The following is a 16,439-nucleotide window of genomic DNA, read 5'->3' as shown; positions in this document are numbered from 1 at the left end:
ATTTTAATGTTTAAATTACCTGCATGTTGACTCTTTCAATCACACAAGAAAGTACGTGCAAAACGTGCATCTTTGTGTCACACTCTGTAACTTGCTGCAGTAGTTGAAAAAGTAGCGTGAACATGGTTTCCAAATACTGCAAATATAAAAAAAAATTTGGAATAGAAATGTAAAGATCTCTACATAGATGTAGATGGAAAAAATACATAAATCATAATGTCAAAGAAATAAACAGAAAGCTAAAATGTTAGCATTACTAGACTTTAAATTGTACAAGCTGTCAATATCAAAGTGATTCTTCTCTTTACTGCTGTTAAATATGTCCACTTCACAATTTAATTCATCTATAAACTGAGTTAACATATAGTAGAGTGTCTAAATTGTGAATATTTAAATCTTATACTATTAACTAAGGCTTTCATGTAGACCTGTTGACAATACAAAATGTTTTCTTTTGCAAAATTTACTCATTAAAGCAAAAAGAACACCAATATTTCACTCACGTGGCAGTTAAATGCCATGGCACTTAACATATGTTGCATGGAGATATAAGTTTTTGTAGCTATACATTTGTTATACAACTGATAAATATTTATTAGAAAACAGCAAACAAACATCATCTGCCTGGTTTTCAACTCCTACATTAAGAAAATTATGTTAGAAACTTATAAATCACAAGCACTTACTTAAACTTGTGTTCTTTCAGATAACTAGTTGATGTTTATAAAAATATATCAAACATATTTCTTTCATCCAAAAATTACTAGTGATAATTTTGTTAAAGAAAAACCACCGCTCTACAAGTTTTCCCATCCTTGCCACTCAAAGAAGGACAAACAGATATTTTATCATTTAACTTTCTTCTCATATACTCCTCTTAGGAAATACAAACACCACCCCCTCAAGCTTCTTAACATATTTGGCAAGTGTTTAATAAATACCAATTATGTAAAAACAACACTCTAGGTGACAGAGGTTGAATGATGTCTATGATTTGTCATCTGTTCTTCAAGCAACTTGCAATCTGGTGTAGGATACAGAAATATATTCACACATAATACAGGGAAATAACAAAAGGAGTACAAGTAATAGATGCAGGGCTGGCGCTGTGGCACAATGGGCTAAGTCTCCACCTGCAGCGCCAGCTGGTTTGAGTTCCAGCTGCTCCTCTTTCAATCCAACTATCTAATATGACCTGGAAAAGCAGTAGAAGATGGCCCTAGAGGTTGGGCCCCTTCACCTGTATGGGAGACTCAGAAGAAGCTCCTGGCTTCAGATTGGCTCAGCTCAGGCCATTGTGGCCAGTTGGAGAGTGAACCAGTGGATGGAAGACCTTTCTCTCTGTCTCTCCCTCTCTCTGTCTATAATTCTACCTCTCAAATAAATAAATACATAATTTTCTTTAAAAAGTAATAGATGCACATGACATGAAAACACTAGATTATAATTATGAGAAAAATTAAGTCTGGTGGTCAACTTTAAAATTGATGATAATATAGCTAACAAAAATATACAGATTAAATGTGACTGTTACCATAAAAGTACCTGAATAGCTATAAATACAAGTTATATCCTCTAAAGTAATCCAAAACACTTTAAAATTAAGCTTTAAAAAATAACATATATATATAATTTCAGAGGTAAAATAACACAACGTTCAAAAGACATGAACAGAAATTGTTTTCAAATCTCGAAATATGCTTACCGGTAGAAACTGATCTGTTCTAAATTCAAAATCATCAACAGGTGAAAGACAGTTAAGGAATACTGAGAACCAAAAGATAAAGTTAGCAACAAAAACACATACCTGAAAAAAATGCAATTAACCAACCAAAAACTACATTTTCAACTATCTCCTAATTTTGCAAAATAATTTCAAAAAGTACAAAAGTTAGAATTCTTTGCAATAAAGCACTTATATATTTTTCAAAGGATATTTAACTTCAGAGTTGTAGCTGTTTCAATACGGACCTAAAAGAAAGTATACTATGAGTTTTCAATCATTATAGAACTACTAAACATCATTAACTACTAAATGTCATTTTATTCCAAATCACTTTCTTTACTCATTTTGTTAATAAAGCCACAGAACATATGACATCCAGAAATAAAGGATACTTCCCTTAGCTTGCAGCAAGAGAGAAAAAGTAAAGGTAAAGTTAGTGTTATTCCCACTCTTCTCAGTTCCCCATAGTTTGCTTAAGGAGTGTTTACTCCAATGGGTGCTTCCAGCAAGAAAAATAATTTGCCATCAGGTATGTGGAGAGCCTGGGACTGAGCGAGAAGTATGTGCAGGTGACTCCAGAGTAAAAGAGAAGGTTGAGTAGCAGGCACAAGGTGAAGCCGGGCCAGCTGGAAGATGGGTAAGTGAAGGGTTCAGGAGACAGGAGGAGAGGGAGGAGAAAGAATATAAATTCCTATTTGTAATTTCAGTGACAGTAAAATCTGAAATACCCAAAAGATATGAGAGTCTATGAATCCCAAGCTCATAAACAGAGTTATACAAGCTCCCCACCTCCTAAATCACATAATCTTTGTGTACCAGCATGTTATACAGGCAAATCACATACATTATCACAACAGTGTCCTAATTAATTCTCTTTCAAGTTTTACCTCTCACTTGATCAGCTAAATTGATATGGGCTGATATTTTCAATTTCTCCATAAAATAACACAAATCCAAGTCATAACTAAATTCTATATTCTAGTTTATAAGATATTACACCAAAAATTAATATTTTCTGGCTAAGAGCCATAACTTTCTTAGGGGTGACACTTTCCACATCTGTAATGATTACTTTTTCCTTGCCGCCATTTTTCAGAACGTAAGTTTTAAAACGTTTTAAGGAGCTCTGACATGCAGATTAGGCAAGTTCTCTGAATGTAAGGTATTCCATCATGAAACCCATAGTTCCTAAGAGCAAACGTACACAGAGTTGTTCAGTAAACAATTGCTGAATAAATGGAGGAAACGGAATATCCTCCCTTAGTAAGATTTTAAACATTACTTTTCAGACTGTCTGAAGGAGAATGAAACCCTAAGTATTCAGATCTGGTTCTAGACTGTAACTCGGCCTGTGAGTCTATCCTTACTCTCCCATCCCCTCCATCATGAAACCTCAGAAAACTCATGAAAAAATTAACAGGTTAATTCCACAGCAGAGACCAAGCACAACCTAGGAATAAGGAACTCTTCAATGACCCCCGAAAGCATGAAACAGAGAACATGAAAAGAAACCACAGGTCAACAGCAGTCAAAGACTAAGCAGACACTGCTGTGCTAGGGTCACTCCTGACTGCACCCTGGGATAACTGTCAGGGTGGTTCACTTGAGTTCTGGATCTGGGCTGGCCTCATGCTTGACCACTTCAACATCCCGCACGTAGCAGTGTCTCAGAGACTTAAGAAAAAGTAAAAAAACAATCTGCTAAGGAGAAATAATACCACGACTTCATAATCTGGCTGTTTAAAAATTCCATCTTCCTTCTTGAATTCTCTCCCTTTCTCACCTCCTCTAATTCTTTCAAAAAACATTTGCTAAGGGGCCAGCGCTGTGGCACAGTAGGTTAATCCTCCGCCTGCAGCACTGGCATCCCATATAGGCGCCAGTTCAAGTCCTGGCTGCTCCACTTCTGATCCAGCTCTCTGCTAGGGCCTGGGAAAGCAGTGGAGGATGGCCCAAGTCCCACACACCTGCATGGAAGACTGGGAAGAAGCACCTGGCTCCTGACTTCAGATCAGCGCAGCTCCGGCCGTCATGGCCATTTGGGGAGTGAACCAGCAGACAGAAGATCTCTCTCTGTCTCTCCCTCTCGTTGTCTGTAACTCTATCTCTCAAATAAATACATAAAATCTTTAAAAAAAAAATTGCTAAAACATGACTTCATGCCAGATCTCAGAGACACTACCATGAGCAATATTCTCTTACACTATTCTATACACTGCTATTCCTACTCTACTATGACCACTTCTTGGTGGTACTGAGGTACTTTTTTGCTCTAATCTGCAATAAAATCATGATCAACTCAATCACATACTTTCATGTACTTCTTCTGAAATATATATATATATATATATAAATAGGTTTCTTAAAGGAATAAAAAGCTCCTTAAGTTTATTTTTCTCCATTAAGGAAAAAATTCTAAAGCTCATTTTAATATGTTAGGTAGACCTGATGTTATCAATTGGTGTCTCAAACAGATTATTCTATGTTTCTTTAGGAAGTTACACTCAATGAATGTAGCTGAATTCAGAATTCATCCTATCTTCTTTCAAAACACAGACCAGTCCACAATTCAAAAGCTGTGGCACTGTTTCTGAGATACAAAGAAGGGGCAAATAGAAAAAATAAAACAAAAACATTAAGACAAAAACTGGACAAAACTAGGAAACCCTTAAAAAGGCACAAGCATGAAAACTTCATTATAGCTTGCAGTACTTCTGTCCAGTTGACAGCTGCACCTCCCACCGTGGACACGAGGTCTGCAGCAGTCTCGTCTGTGCCACTCATTGTTCCTTCACAGTGCCACTCACTGTCTGTTTTCGGAGGCTCATTATTCCTGTGCTGCTAATACTAAGCCCATGAAAACAGTCATTTCATTGCTTCCCAACCACAACTGCAGAATTCTGCACTGTACCACAGTTTACATCTTATTTAATCACTCACAAGAAAGAGTGATTACACTAATTTTGTTTTTTTTTTTCAGTTATTCATTGTTTTATTCTCTGAGGAGTGCAAAAATATCTCAACCAAAATTATTTAAAAATTTATTTCAAATTTCTGAAATTTAAAGATACAATTGTAACATTCAGAAACCTTAAAACATCAGGTTTAAGTGCAAGAACCATCTGTGGTCCTGGGAAAACAAGATTCCTCTCACTTACAATGCAGTTTACCGTGTTCTCAAACCTGAAACTTGCCCAACACAGCATCTGCCAGGAAGTATATTCTATGAGGAGGGGGAGGGAAGGGAAGAGAATGTGTAGGAAAAAAATTTTTGAAGTATTTTAGTCTGTTGTATAAAATTTAAGACAATTCTCAAGTTATGGCATGAGGAACTGTTAACGTGCTCTAAAAGACATAGTTAACAATAAGCACAAAAAGGAAGGTCAATTAACAGTGTAAACACAAACAGTACCACACAAAATAATGTAGCTAATTAATGACACATAATAGCTGATCTTTTTTGAACCATGAAACTCTTATGTGTGTTCAAAGCTCCAAGTATGTATTCCCTACCAAGCGTTTAAGATTTACTAGACTACTATTGGTTGTAATTCAAACAATATTCAAGTAGAAACAAACAGAACAAAGGAACAGAACAATGTTCAGAAATAGACTCATATGCTTATGTAAATTTGGGATATGGCAAAGGTGGCCTAACAGACCACTAAGAAAATAGGATCATTCAATACATCATTGCAGCACTGCTGTCCTTATTTAAAAAACAAAAAGGAAAAAAATGGGACCTTACTTTACATCATGGTCAAAAATAAATTCCAGACACAATAAAGAACTAAATGAAGGTTAATACTTAAGTAGAAAACTCAAAGATGTTACTTTCCTAATTATGTTTTCATTCATAGACTACAACAAGTAGTTTACTTATCACAGCTTGCAAATAGAAGAGAAAGCTGTGAACCAAGTCTTTGATGAGAGGCAGGGAAATCACCCAGAAGCAAACTAAAACTACAGGGAAGTCTGGAGTGAGGGAGGGACAGGGCGGTGTGAGAAACAGCAAATAAGTAGACAAGCTCTTTGCGTGATTTGGTTGGAGGGAATCAATTTCATCTAAAAACCATTTGGAAGTCAGGAAAAGACAACCGAATTCACTTTTTAAAAGACTATGATGGAGTCACATCTAAGCCAAAGTTAAAGAAAATATATATTAAGTCAATAATATATTCACTCAGGAACAAAATAAACCACCAATAGCGAAAACAAAAGAAAGAAAACGATTATACAATTTTATACTTCTAAAAATCATGAAACCTCCTTCCGTAGTAAATCTATGTAATAAAGTGCCAAGCATACTGAAGGAAACAAAAGCAACAAAAAGCCATTATCAATTTTCCAGTAACACAGTCAAGAATATTATGTGAATACCACAGAGAAAAATTCTTAATAGAAACAACAATTTCAAGGGCAAACAAATCTTCAAAAATAAAGGACAAAGAAACAACAGCAACAGGGAGACAGATTATGATATTATCTCAAGGACAGTGTCTCTCCTGAATAAAAACAGGTTAAAGCTTTCATATAACTCCTCTAAGACATTTAAGTTACGTACCACTAAATCTTGATCTTGAAGTAAGTTACAGATTGCTTCATAAAGCATGGGTCTTAAGTCAGACTTGAATTTCACAGAAATCCACTGACCAATCAGCCAAATCACCCTGCGTCTCAATGGCTTATACCTAGACAAATGGAAATCATGAAATTGAAGTGAGATATTTTAAGAGTTATATTTCAGCATTTAAACATAAAATGTAATTTCAATCTGCATGTTTAAAATAAAAGTTTGAAAGCAGAGCAGGCATTTGGCACAGTGATTAAGACTCCCATCTCATACTGGAGTGTTAGGCTCCAGTTCCAGTTCCCCTACCACTTCCACCTTCTTTTTTTTTTTTTTTTTAAACTTTTATTTAATGAATATAAATTTCCAAAGTACAGCTTATGGATTACAATGCCTTCCCCCCCATAACGTCCCTCCCACCCGCATCCCTCCCCTTTCCCACTCCCTCTCCCCTTCCATTCACATGAGGATTCATTTTCGATTCTCTTTATATACAGAAGATCAGTTTAGCATACATTAAGTAAAGATTTCAACAGTTTGCTCCCACACAAACATAAAGTGAAAAATAATAGATGATTTTTTTTTAAATGATGATGAAATCAGATCAGACCTATTGTCATGTTTAATCCCAGTGAGAGTCAAGTTGGGAGTTGATAATTTCTTCTTTTTTTTTTACAGAAGATCAGTTTAGTATACATTAAGTAAAGATTTCAACAGTTTGCACCCCCATAGAAACACAAAGTGAAATATACTGTTTGAGTACTTGTTATAGCATTAAGTCTCAATGTACAGCACATTAAGGACAGAGATCCTACATGAGCAGTAAGTGCACAGTGACTCCTGTTGTTGACTTTACAAATTGACACTCCTGTTTATGGCATCAGTAATCTCCCTATGCTCCAGTCATGAGTTTCCAAGGCTATGGAAGCCCCTTGAGTTCTCCGACTCTTATCTTGTTTAGACAAGGTCATATTCAAAGTGGAGGTTCTCTCCTCCCTTCAGAGAAAGGTACCTTCTTCTTTGAAGACCTGTTCTTTCCACTGGGATCTCACTCGCAGAGATCTTTCATTTAGGTTGTTGTTTTTTTGTTTTGTTTTGTTTTGTTTTGCCAGAGTGTCTTGGCTTTCCATGCCTGAAATACTCTCATGGGCTTTTCAGCCAGATCCGAATGCCTTTAGGGCTGATTCTGAGGCCAGAGTGCTGTTTAGGATATTCGCCATTCTATGAGTCTGCTGAGTATCTCGCTTCCCATGTTGGATCACTCTCCCCTTTATTTATTCTATCCGTTAGTATTAGCAGGTACTAGACTTGTTTATGTGCTTCCTTTGACTCTTAGTCCTTTCATTATGATCAATTGTGAACTGAAATTGATCACTTGGAATAGTGAGATGGCATTGGTATATGCCACCTTGATGGGATTAAATTGGAGTCCCCTGGTATGTTTCTAACTCTACCATTTGGGGCAAGTCAGCTTGAGCATGTCCCAAATTGTACATCTCTTCCCTCTCTTATTCCCACTCTTATGTTTAACAGGGATCACATTTCAGTTAATTTTCAACACTTAAGAATAACTGTGTATTAATTACAGAATTAAACCAGTCATATTAAGTAGAGCAGACAAAAAAAAAACTACTAAGAGGGATAATGTATTAAGTTGTTCATTAACAGTCAGGGCTATGCTGATCAAGTCACCATTTCTCATAGTGTCCATTTCACTTCAACAGGTTTCCTTTTTGGTGTTCAGTCAGTTGTCACCGATCAGGGAGAACATATGGTATTTGTCCCTTTGGGACTGGCTTATTTCACTCAGCATGATGTGTTCCAGATTCCTCCATTTTGTTGCAAATGACTGGATTTCGTTGTTTCTTACTGCGGTATAGTATTCTAAAGAGTACATATCCCATAATTTCTTTATCCAGTCTACCGTTGATGGGCATTTAGGTTGGTTCCAATGTGACTAATGATAAGTGGTAACTTTGCCCTGCCATTTGCCAAAGATAAGTTCTAATATATGCTTTGAATTCCCTGTGATCTTTTGCTGTGAGGTTTCCTTCCTTTATCTTCTTTCATATTGATGACCGTGTTTCTGTGTTTCTGTGTGTATCACATCTTTAAGCATCTTTTGCAGGGCTGGACGAGTGGCGACAAATTCTTTCAATTTCTGTTTGCTATGAAAAGTCTTTATTTCACCTTCATTCACAAATGATAGCTTTGCAGGATATAATATTCTGGGCTGGCAGTTTTTCTCTCTTAGTACCTGGGCTATATCTGGCCATTCCCTCCTAGCTTGTAGGGTTTCTGATGAGAAGTCAGCTGTGACTCTGATTGGAGATCCTCTGAAAGTAATCTGACGTTTCTCTCTTGCACATTTTAGGATCTTTTCTTTATGTTTCACTGTGGAGAGTTTAATTACAACGTGTCGTGGTGAGGATCTCTTTTGGTCGTGTTTATTAGGGGTTCTGTGAGCTTCCTGTACTAGGATTTCTCCGTCCTTCTCCAAACCTGGGAAATTTTCTGCTAATATCTCACTAAAAAGGCCTTCTAATCCTTTCTCCCTCTCCATGCCTTCAGGAACTCCTAGAACCCGGATGTTGGGTTTTTTAATAGTATCCTGCAGATTCCTGACAATATGTTTTAGATTCCTAATTTCCTCTTCTTTTCTTTGGTCTGACTGTATCCTTTCCTGTTCTCTGTCTTCTAAGTCCGATATTCTCTCTTCTGCTTCACCCATTCTGTTTGTAAGGATCTCTATTGTGTTTTTCATTTGATCTATTGAATTCTTCACTTCATTATTTCTCTTCACTATCACAGTTTCCTGTTGTACTAGTTGTTTCGTTTCATTTTGATTCCTCCTTAATATTTCATTTTCACGAGAGAGATTTTCTATCTTGTCCATTAAGGATTTCTGTAGTTCAAGAATTTGTTTTTGAGAACTTCTTAATGTTCTTATCAATTTTTTGAGATCTGCTTCTTGCATTTCTTCTATGTCATCATCTTCATAATCTTGAATTGGGGTGTCTTTTTCATTTGGGGGCGTCATGGTGACTTCCTTGTTTTTATTACCTCGGTTTTTGCGTTTGTTATTTGTCATATTGGAGATATTTCGTTTCTTCACTGTGGTGCTTTTTCTTGTTATACTATGACTCTAGATTAAGTGGACTGTCTGTTTTTGATGGAGCCTTAGCGGCTTGAGATGGGTGTGGCCTGAGAGCTCTGTTTGGTGTGCCAAAGGTGACACTCCCAGGTTAGGCGTGGTAGATCTCTCTCTCTTTATTTTTTTGATTCAAAAGGGAAGTAATTCCGCACAGCTGAACAAAGTTGGAGGTAGTTAGCAGGCAAGTGATATACCCACAGGAGCCAGAGATCAGAAGCTCTTTCCCAAGGACCACACAGGGAATCTGTTCAGCCCTCAGAGTGGGCTCAAATTCTCCTTCAGTCTCCCACTGGGTTGCCAAAGTTACGGAATTGTAGTGTCTCTGCAGAGTACTCACGTGAATTCCATGAGTCCTCTCCCCCACCGTCTCTTTTTTCACAGTCTCAGTTCAGTAATCCATATATGTACAAGAAAATCAAGTCTGTTTCTGTTCCTCAAGTAACTAAAAACAGTACTAATGCCCAAAACCCTAAACCTAAAGGGTCCTAAAAAGTAGTAGTAAAGGAATTCCTGGGCACCAGTGTTGAGCAAAGCAGGTAAACGTGCCAGTTTGAGAGCCAGCTGCTCCACTTCTGATCCAGCTCCCCACTAATGCACCAGGGAAAGCAGCAGAGACGGCCCACATGGGAGACCTGCAAGAAGCTCCAGGCTCCTGGCTGTGGCATGACACAGCCCTGGCCACTGCAGACACCTGGGAGTGAACCAGTGGATGGAAGATCGATCTATCTTTTATCTTTCTCTTTCTCTCTCTCTCTCCCCCTCCACCCCTCCCTCCCTCCCTCTCTCTGTAACTCTGCCTTTCAAGAAAATAATAAATAAATCTGCAACAACAAAAAATTTGTAGGAGGGGTTTCCAAATAACAGCTTTTTCCACAGAACGGTGGTTTCATTTTAATAAACAAAAGGGAGGGTGAGAATTTCTATATTCAATTCTTCTAGTCCAATTCTGTTAATTCCATAAAGATTATTTTCAGAGACTGTGAGATCTTCAGGCTTATATAAAATATTCATGTAATCTTATGATTTCAGCTAATCCCTGATTTTTTGAGAAGTATCTGATTACAAAATGTGGCTCAAATTATAAAAATAATGGTTCATATTTTTAAAGTAGTAAAGGATTGTGGTTAACACATATATGTATTTATTTGTGATCATCTTTGCTAAATGAAGTGGTCATTGTCTAGATAAGCAGAAAATTCATTAAGCTTAAAATATTTGTGTTTTAGAATGCCATTCACAAAGCATCTTCTCAGCATTATACATTCTTCAGTGGCAAGATGGTAAACATTGATTTCTGAATATAAATGTAAAAAACTAATGAATGTAACTTTTTTCTTTAAAAATTACAATGTTAAAAGATAACTCATCATATAAATCCCTCCCTGAAATTGAAGAAAATGTATAGAAGCACTCTCTGCCCTCAAAAAATTTACAACATATCTTAAGGACTCAAAGAATGTAAAGTAGTATCTCAAGATTTCAGAACAGGAGATAGGATTTGAATAGGCCTCTCAAGGCATAGAAACCAGGGGCAGTCACTGTGGCATAGTCGGTAAAGCTGCCGCCAGCAGTGCCAGCATCCCTTATGGGCCCCAGTTCAATTCCTGGCTACTCCACTTCCGAACCAGTTCTCTGCTATGGCCTAGGAAAGCAGTAGAAGATGGCCCAAGTTCTTGGGCCCCTGCACCCACATGGGAGACCCAGAAAAAGCTCTTGCCTCCTGGCTTTGGATTGGTGCAGCTCTGGCCGTTGCAGCCAACTGGGGGTTGAACTAGCAGATGGAAGACCTCTCTCTCTGCCTCTCTGTAACTCTGCCTTTCAAATAAATAAATAAATAATATTTTTTGAAAGAGGGGTATAAACTACTGAACAAAGTCACTGATAGAATTTGAACAGGATCTGGCTCCCCAAGTTCATTAAGACATTTAAACCCTAAAGTCTTGGATTAATGTTAATGGTCAATGGATTAATGTTAAGGATGTAGACAATACAATTATGGCATCTAATAGGCTGGTCTACTGGGAATTAGTTCTTGCAAAAGGAATGGTTATTTCAGCCAAATGTGGCCTAGCTTCTCTCTCAGCTTCCTGCCTCACCCTGTGAAGGTCCCCCCTCATTCCTCCAGCCTTAACAGATACAAGACTAATGAGGCTACACAGCCCTGCACTATTAATCTCCAAAACTGTAAGCCAAAACAAACTGCCTTTCTTCCCAAGATGCTCCTCGCAGGTATTTTAGGTGTAATAATACAAAGTTGACTAATACAGGGGCCAGGTGTGTGGCATAGTGGGTGAAGCCTCTGCCTATGATGCCAGTTGGTGTCCTGGCTGCTTCACTTCTGATCCAGCTCCCTGTGAATAGCGTGGGAAGGGTAGCAGAGGATGGCCCAAGTCCTTGGGCCCCTGTCACTGACACAGGAAACCCAGAAGAAGCTGCTGACTTGTGGCCTTTTGTGTGGCCATCTGGGATGTGAACCAACGGATGGAAGATATGTATCTCTCTCTAGCTCTTTCAAATAAATAAATAAAAATTCAAAGAAAACTGACAATATAGTCATACAGGTGGAAGTTCAGACTTGTATAGAGTGAAATAAAGAAATACAGAATTATCAATTTTTATTTGAAAAAAATTTTTATTGAAGAGATTGAAACAGGGAGAAGGGGAAAGGGAAAAGAGGGGGAGGGGTTAAAGAGAGGACAGAGAAAAAGAGGAAGATACCCCATCCACTGGTTTATTCCCTAAATGCCCTCAACAGCCAGAGCTACAGGACCGGAAGCTAGGAATTCAATTCAGGCCTCTCATGTAGAGGCTGGGAGCCATATACTTGAGTCATCATCTGCTGCCTCCCAGAGTCTGCATTGTCTGGAATACGTGGGGGAATGAGAAATGTGGTGGAATGAGAAGGCCATGCCAAGATGGCCGCTGGCAAGCAAGCATCAGTTACTCAGGAGTGGCTTTGGAAACCCCCTGGGAAACCACCTGGCAACAGAGCCTGCCCGGCAACAAGCTGTGATTGGATGGCTTCGGATACTGCCTGGCAACAGGCTGTGATTGGTTAAGGCATAAACCACCCCTTGACCGGATTGGCTGCCTTGGCTATTTAAACTAGTCTGCGGGCTGTGTGCCTCTGGCTGGCTTTCACCTGACTCCCGGGGTCTGTGTGGTGACTCCGCGCCTCTTGCCCCCACCAGGCTCCTCCTCTCAGAACGAATCCACCACAACACATTATTCTGGGAGCATGAAAGAATTGCACAATTGGATCTACACCTACTGAACTAAAACATGCATTTTAAGACTGCCAGATAGTTCAAATGTACATTGATACTGGAGAAACACTGATGGAGATTAACTCTGTCCAACAGAAATATAATGCAGGCCAAAAATGTAATCTTAAAAATTTTACTGCTCATATTAAGTACAAATAAATAGGTGAAATCTTAATGTAACCAATACATATTTTACACAACTTCAGTTTTTCAATTTCAATTAAAATTGAAAAGTCGGCCGGCGCCGCGGCTCACTAGGCTAATCCTCCGCCTAGCGGCGCCGGCACACCGGGTTCTAGTCCCGGTCAGGGCGCCGGATTCTGTCCCGGTTGCCCCTCTTCCAGGCCAGCTCTCTGCTGTGGCCCGGGAGTGCAGTGGAGGATGGCCCAGGTGCTTGGGCCCTGCACCCCATGGGAGACCAGGAGAAGCACCTGGCTCCTGGCTCCTGCCATCGGATCAGCGCGGTGCGCCGGCCGCAGCGCGCCAGCCGCGGCGGCCATTGGAGGGTGAACCAACGGCAAAAGAAGACCTTTCTCTCTGTCTCTCTCTCTCACTGTCCACTCTGCCTGTCAAAAAAAAAAATTGAAAAGTCATTTTCTCAGTTTCACTAAGCACATTTCCAGTGCACAACAGTGATACGCTGAGAGCTACCGTACTGAACAGTGATGGTCTTAAATTAAATAAACCCAAAGGCTTAGGAATAATTAGAGTCCACATTTGCCTTCTAATGAAGGCTTTCTCTCCATCACAAGCTTACTAGTTTCCTGAGGGTAGAATCACTCTATTTTATTCATCTACGACAACAGACACTGTCAATTCCAAATATTGAAAATGCTTGTTGACAGGATAACCAGAGAGATAACTAGCTGTTTAGTGGTCAAAACTACTATATTTTTTAAAGATTTATTTATTTATTTAAAAGTCAGAGTTACTCAGAGAGAGTAAGAGAGGCAGAAGAGAGAGAGGTCTTCCATCCGCTGGTTTCCTCCCCAAGTGGCCGCAATGGCCGAACCATAGACAGGAGCCAGGAGCCTCCTCCAGGTCTCCCATGTGGGTGCAGGGGCCCAAGGAATTGGGCCATCTTCTATTGCTTTCCTAGGCCATAGCAGAGAGCTGGATTGGAAGAGGAGCAGCCGGGACTTGAACCAGCACCCATATGGGATGCTGGCGCTTCAGGCCAGGGCTTTAACTCACTGTGCCACAGTGCCAGCCCCTCAAACTACTTCTAAAGCATCTCAAGCTCTACAATTCTATGGCTGTTTATAAAATGCTAGTATTCTATTCATTCAATAATTTAGGCAATAAATTATTGGACTATATACTAGGACTATATACTAGGCAGTCTTTTTTTTTTATCATTGTATTTGAAATGCAGAGAGAAAGAGAGAGAGCTTTCGTTCACTTGTTCACTCTCCAAAAAAAACCAGGTCTCCACAAAAACCAGGTCTCAGTCAGGCTGAAGGCAGGAGCCTACAGCTTAAGCTGGGTCTCCCACTTGGGTTGCAGCGACTCAAAATACTTGAGTCATCACCTGCTGCTTTCCCAGAGTGTGTATTAGCCAAAACCTGGATTGGATATGGGACCAGGACTTGAACTAGCACTGCAATACAAAATGTGGGCATGCCAAGCAGTGTCTGAACGACTACACTAACATCTGTCCCACTTAGCATTCTGATAGGCACCAAACTTACAGAACTAAATCAACAGAAGTACATTCTTTTAATGGGGGGAGGGGCCGGCGCAGTGGCACAGTAGGTTAATCCTCTGCCTGTGCTGCCAGCATTCCTTATGGGCACCGGTTCTAGTACCAGATACTCCTCTCCCAATCCAGCTCTCTGCTATGGCTTGGGAAAGCAGTAGAAGATGGCCCCTGCACCCACGTGGGAGACCTGGAAAAACCTTTAAAAAAAATAAAATAAAGGGGGGAAAAAGCCTCAGAATATTTTTTTAAACTAAGAAATAACCTGTCAAATCTATAAAAGACCTTTCATTCTAATCATTTGATACTTAAAATGATTAAGCAAGGGCTTGAATGTATACATAATTTAAGAATAGGTTAAAAAAAAATACTGTCATATGGATCCGGATTATTGAACTAACCACCTCAATAAGAACCTAAAATGTACTTAAATGCTTTTTGCCATGTTGTTTGTATGTACTCTACTCAATTCCCCAAAGACTTAAAGAATTCTTTGTATGATCCCTAGATAGTTACCTTTCATGGGCATCCTTTGGTTAGACACTAGGCCTACCCACTGTTAAGTCTCCAATTGTCCTTCTTCTATGCAGTTTTTTTCTGGAACTCAAGGGACCCCCATCCGGTTGAATAATCTGGATCCCTCAGCCTTGCATAAAATCTTTTCTCCTATAAACTATCTTAAATAATGCAAAGTACTTCTTAAACATCACAATTCACATTTGAAGTAAAGTAACTTAAGAACCAACTGTTTTGCTTCTATTTCATTCACAGTATTAATAGGTCTTTATCCACTCTACAATACACAGTAACTACTAAGTCATAATATAACATTTAAAAAATTGTACTCAATTTTAGTATCTTTCTGCCTGCATCAGAAAATCAATATGGCAAATAAGTGTATAATAAACATAAAACTTCATACTTGCCTATTATGAATGACTTGTAATTCTGGAATAAGTTGGTTTTTAAACCATTGATCAAAGTCAACACTGTCAAACAGCTCATAAGCAGCTAATCCAACGGCATTATATACTGGGAAGAAAAGATTTTTTGAAAAATTAAAGATTTCACACCCTGGGCAATGTAACAAACTAAACTTTAAGGACATTTTAGAAACATACAATCTGTTAATTAAGGGAAAAATATGTTAACCATGGAAATTATTTAAATAGACATTTTTAAAAACATCAAGTTCTTTTACTCCATGTTCCTCCTAAATACTCCTTACTCCTTTCAAATAGAAAATTAAATTCATTGTAAAGTATTCAAGTCAAATTAGGAAATAATGTCTGCTCCAAGTAGAGGCAATGTTTTAGCATCCAGCACCACAACCCTTAATCTCTCTGTTTCAGTTAAGTCAAAACAATCACTCTAACTGTGCTTTATTCCTATGACCTTCACATCTGTGTCTGTATCACTCAGTCTTCCTAGAAACTTCTTCCTGTACTCTTCCTTGCACACCTAACTTGTACTCACCTTTGCATTCTTATACTACACTTTCTGAGGAGTCTTTCCCCATGCACACCAAAACTATCTTGTGTTTACTATCACATTAGCATTAACCATCCCACACAATATTACAATTAATTTTCTGATTACTTGATTATCTCCTCCATCAGAAAGGTCCTGAACTTTACTCTTATATCTCAACTCTCCCAGCACTTAAACAGTTTATCGAATAAATAAGCATTTCTAAAACGTTGAAGTTTAACATACCAGCATCTTTGATTAACAGTGCATTCATATCTTCTACATTGGTGGGTCCTAAAAAAAATAAGTATCAGGAAATGTAAATTAAACTAGTTTTTAATAAGTTTTTTAATGTAAATATAGTAGTTGAGTTTCCTGATCCAGTGAAATACAATAAATTTCATGATATTAAACATATATATAAGTATAAAGACAGTTAACATTTTATTACCACCACCATTAAAGAACACAAGTATAAAGTAATAAATATTAAAATATTTTTAAATTAAATACTAAAAATCAAGTAGAAAAATACATGTTACAAAGTGCTAGCC

General features: G+C 38.4%; 1 protein-coding gene across 3 annotated transcripts in view; it reads right to left on the bottom strand.

The window, feature by feature from the left end:
- Positions 1-16,439, bottom strand: part of IPO11 (importin 11) — a 217,450-nt gene that overhangs the window by 112,322 nt on the left and 88,689 nt on the right. For 2 of the 3 annotated variants that reach the window (XM_051853725.2, XM_051853724.2), the window contains exons 14-19: positions 16,132-16,179; positions 15,342-15,447; positions 6,291-6,417; positions 1,938-1,971; positions 1,706-1,746; positions 20-136 (exon numbers count right to left, since the gene is read on the bottom strand). In XM_051853725.2, coding sequence (XP_051709685.1) covers positions 20-136; positions 1,706-1,746; positions 1,938-1,971; positions 6,291-6,417; positions 15,342-15,447; positions 16,132-16,179 — 473 coding nt within the window. Of the gene's footprint in view, positions 1-19; positions 137-1,705; positions 1,768-1,937; positions 1,972-6,286; positions 6,418-15,341; positions 15,448-16,131; positions 16,180-16,439 lie in introns of all 3 variants that reach the window. The other variant, XM_070056753.1, reaches the window with a different exon arrangement.

The sequence above is a fragment of the Oryctolagus cuniculus genome, chromosome 14 (genome assembly GCF_964237555.1).
Source record: "Oryctolagus cuniculus chromosome 14, mOryCun1.1, whole genome shotgun sequence".
Classification (NCBI taxonomy): domain Eukaryota; kingdom Metazoa; phylum Chordata; class Mammalia; order Lagomorpha; family Leporidae; genus Oryctolagus; species Oryctolagus cuniculus.
The sequence above is the reverse complement of the archived record's forward strand: the minus strand, read 5'-3'. Positions and strand labels throughout refer to the sequence as shown.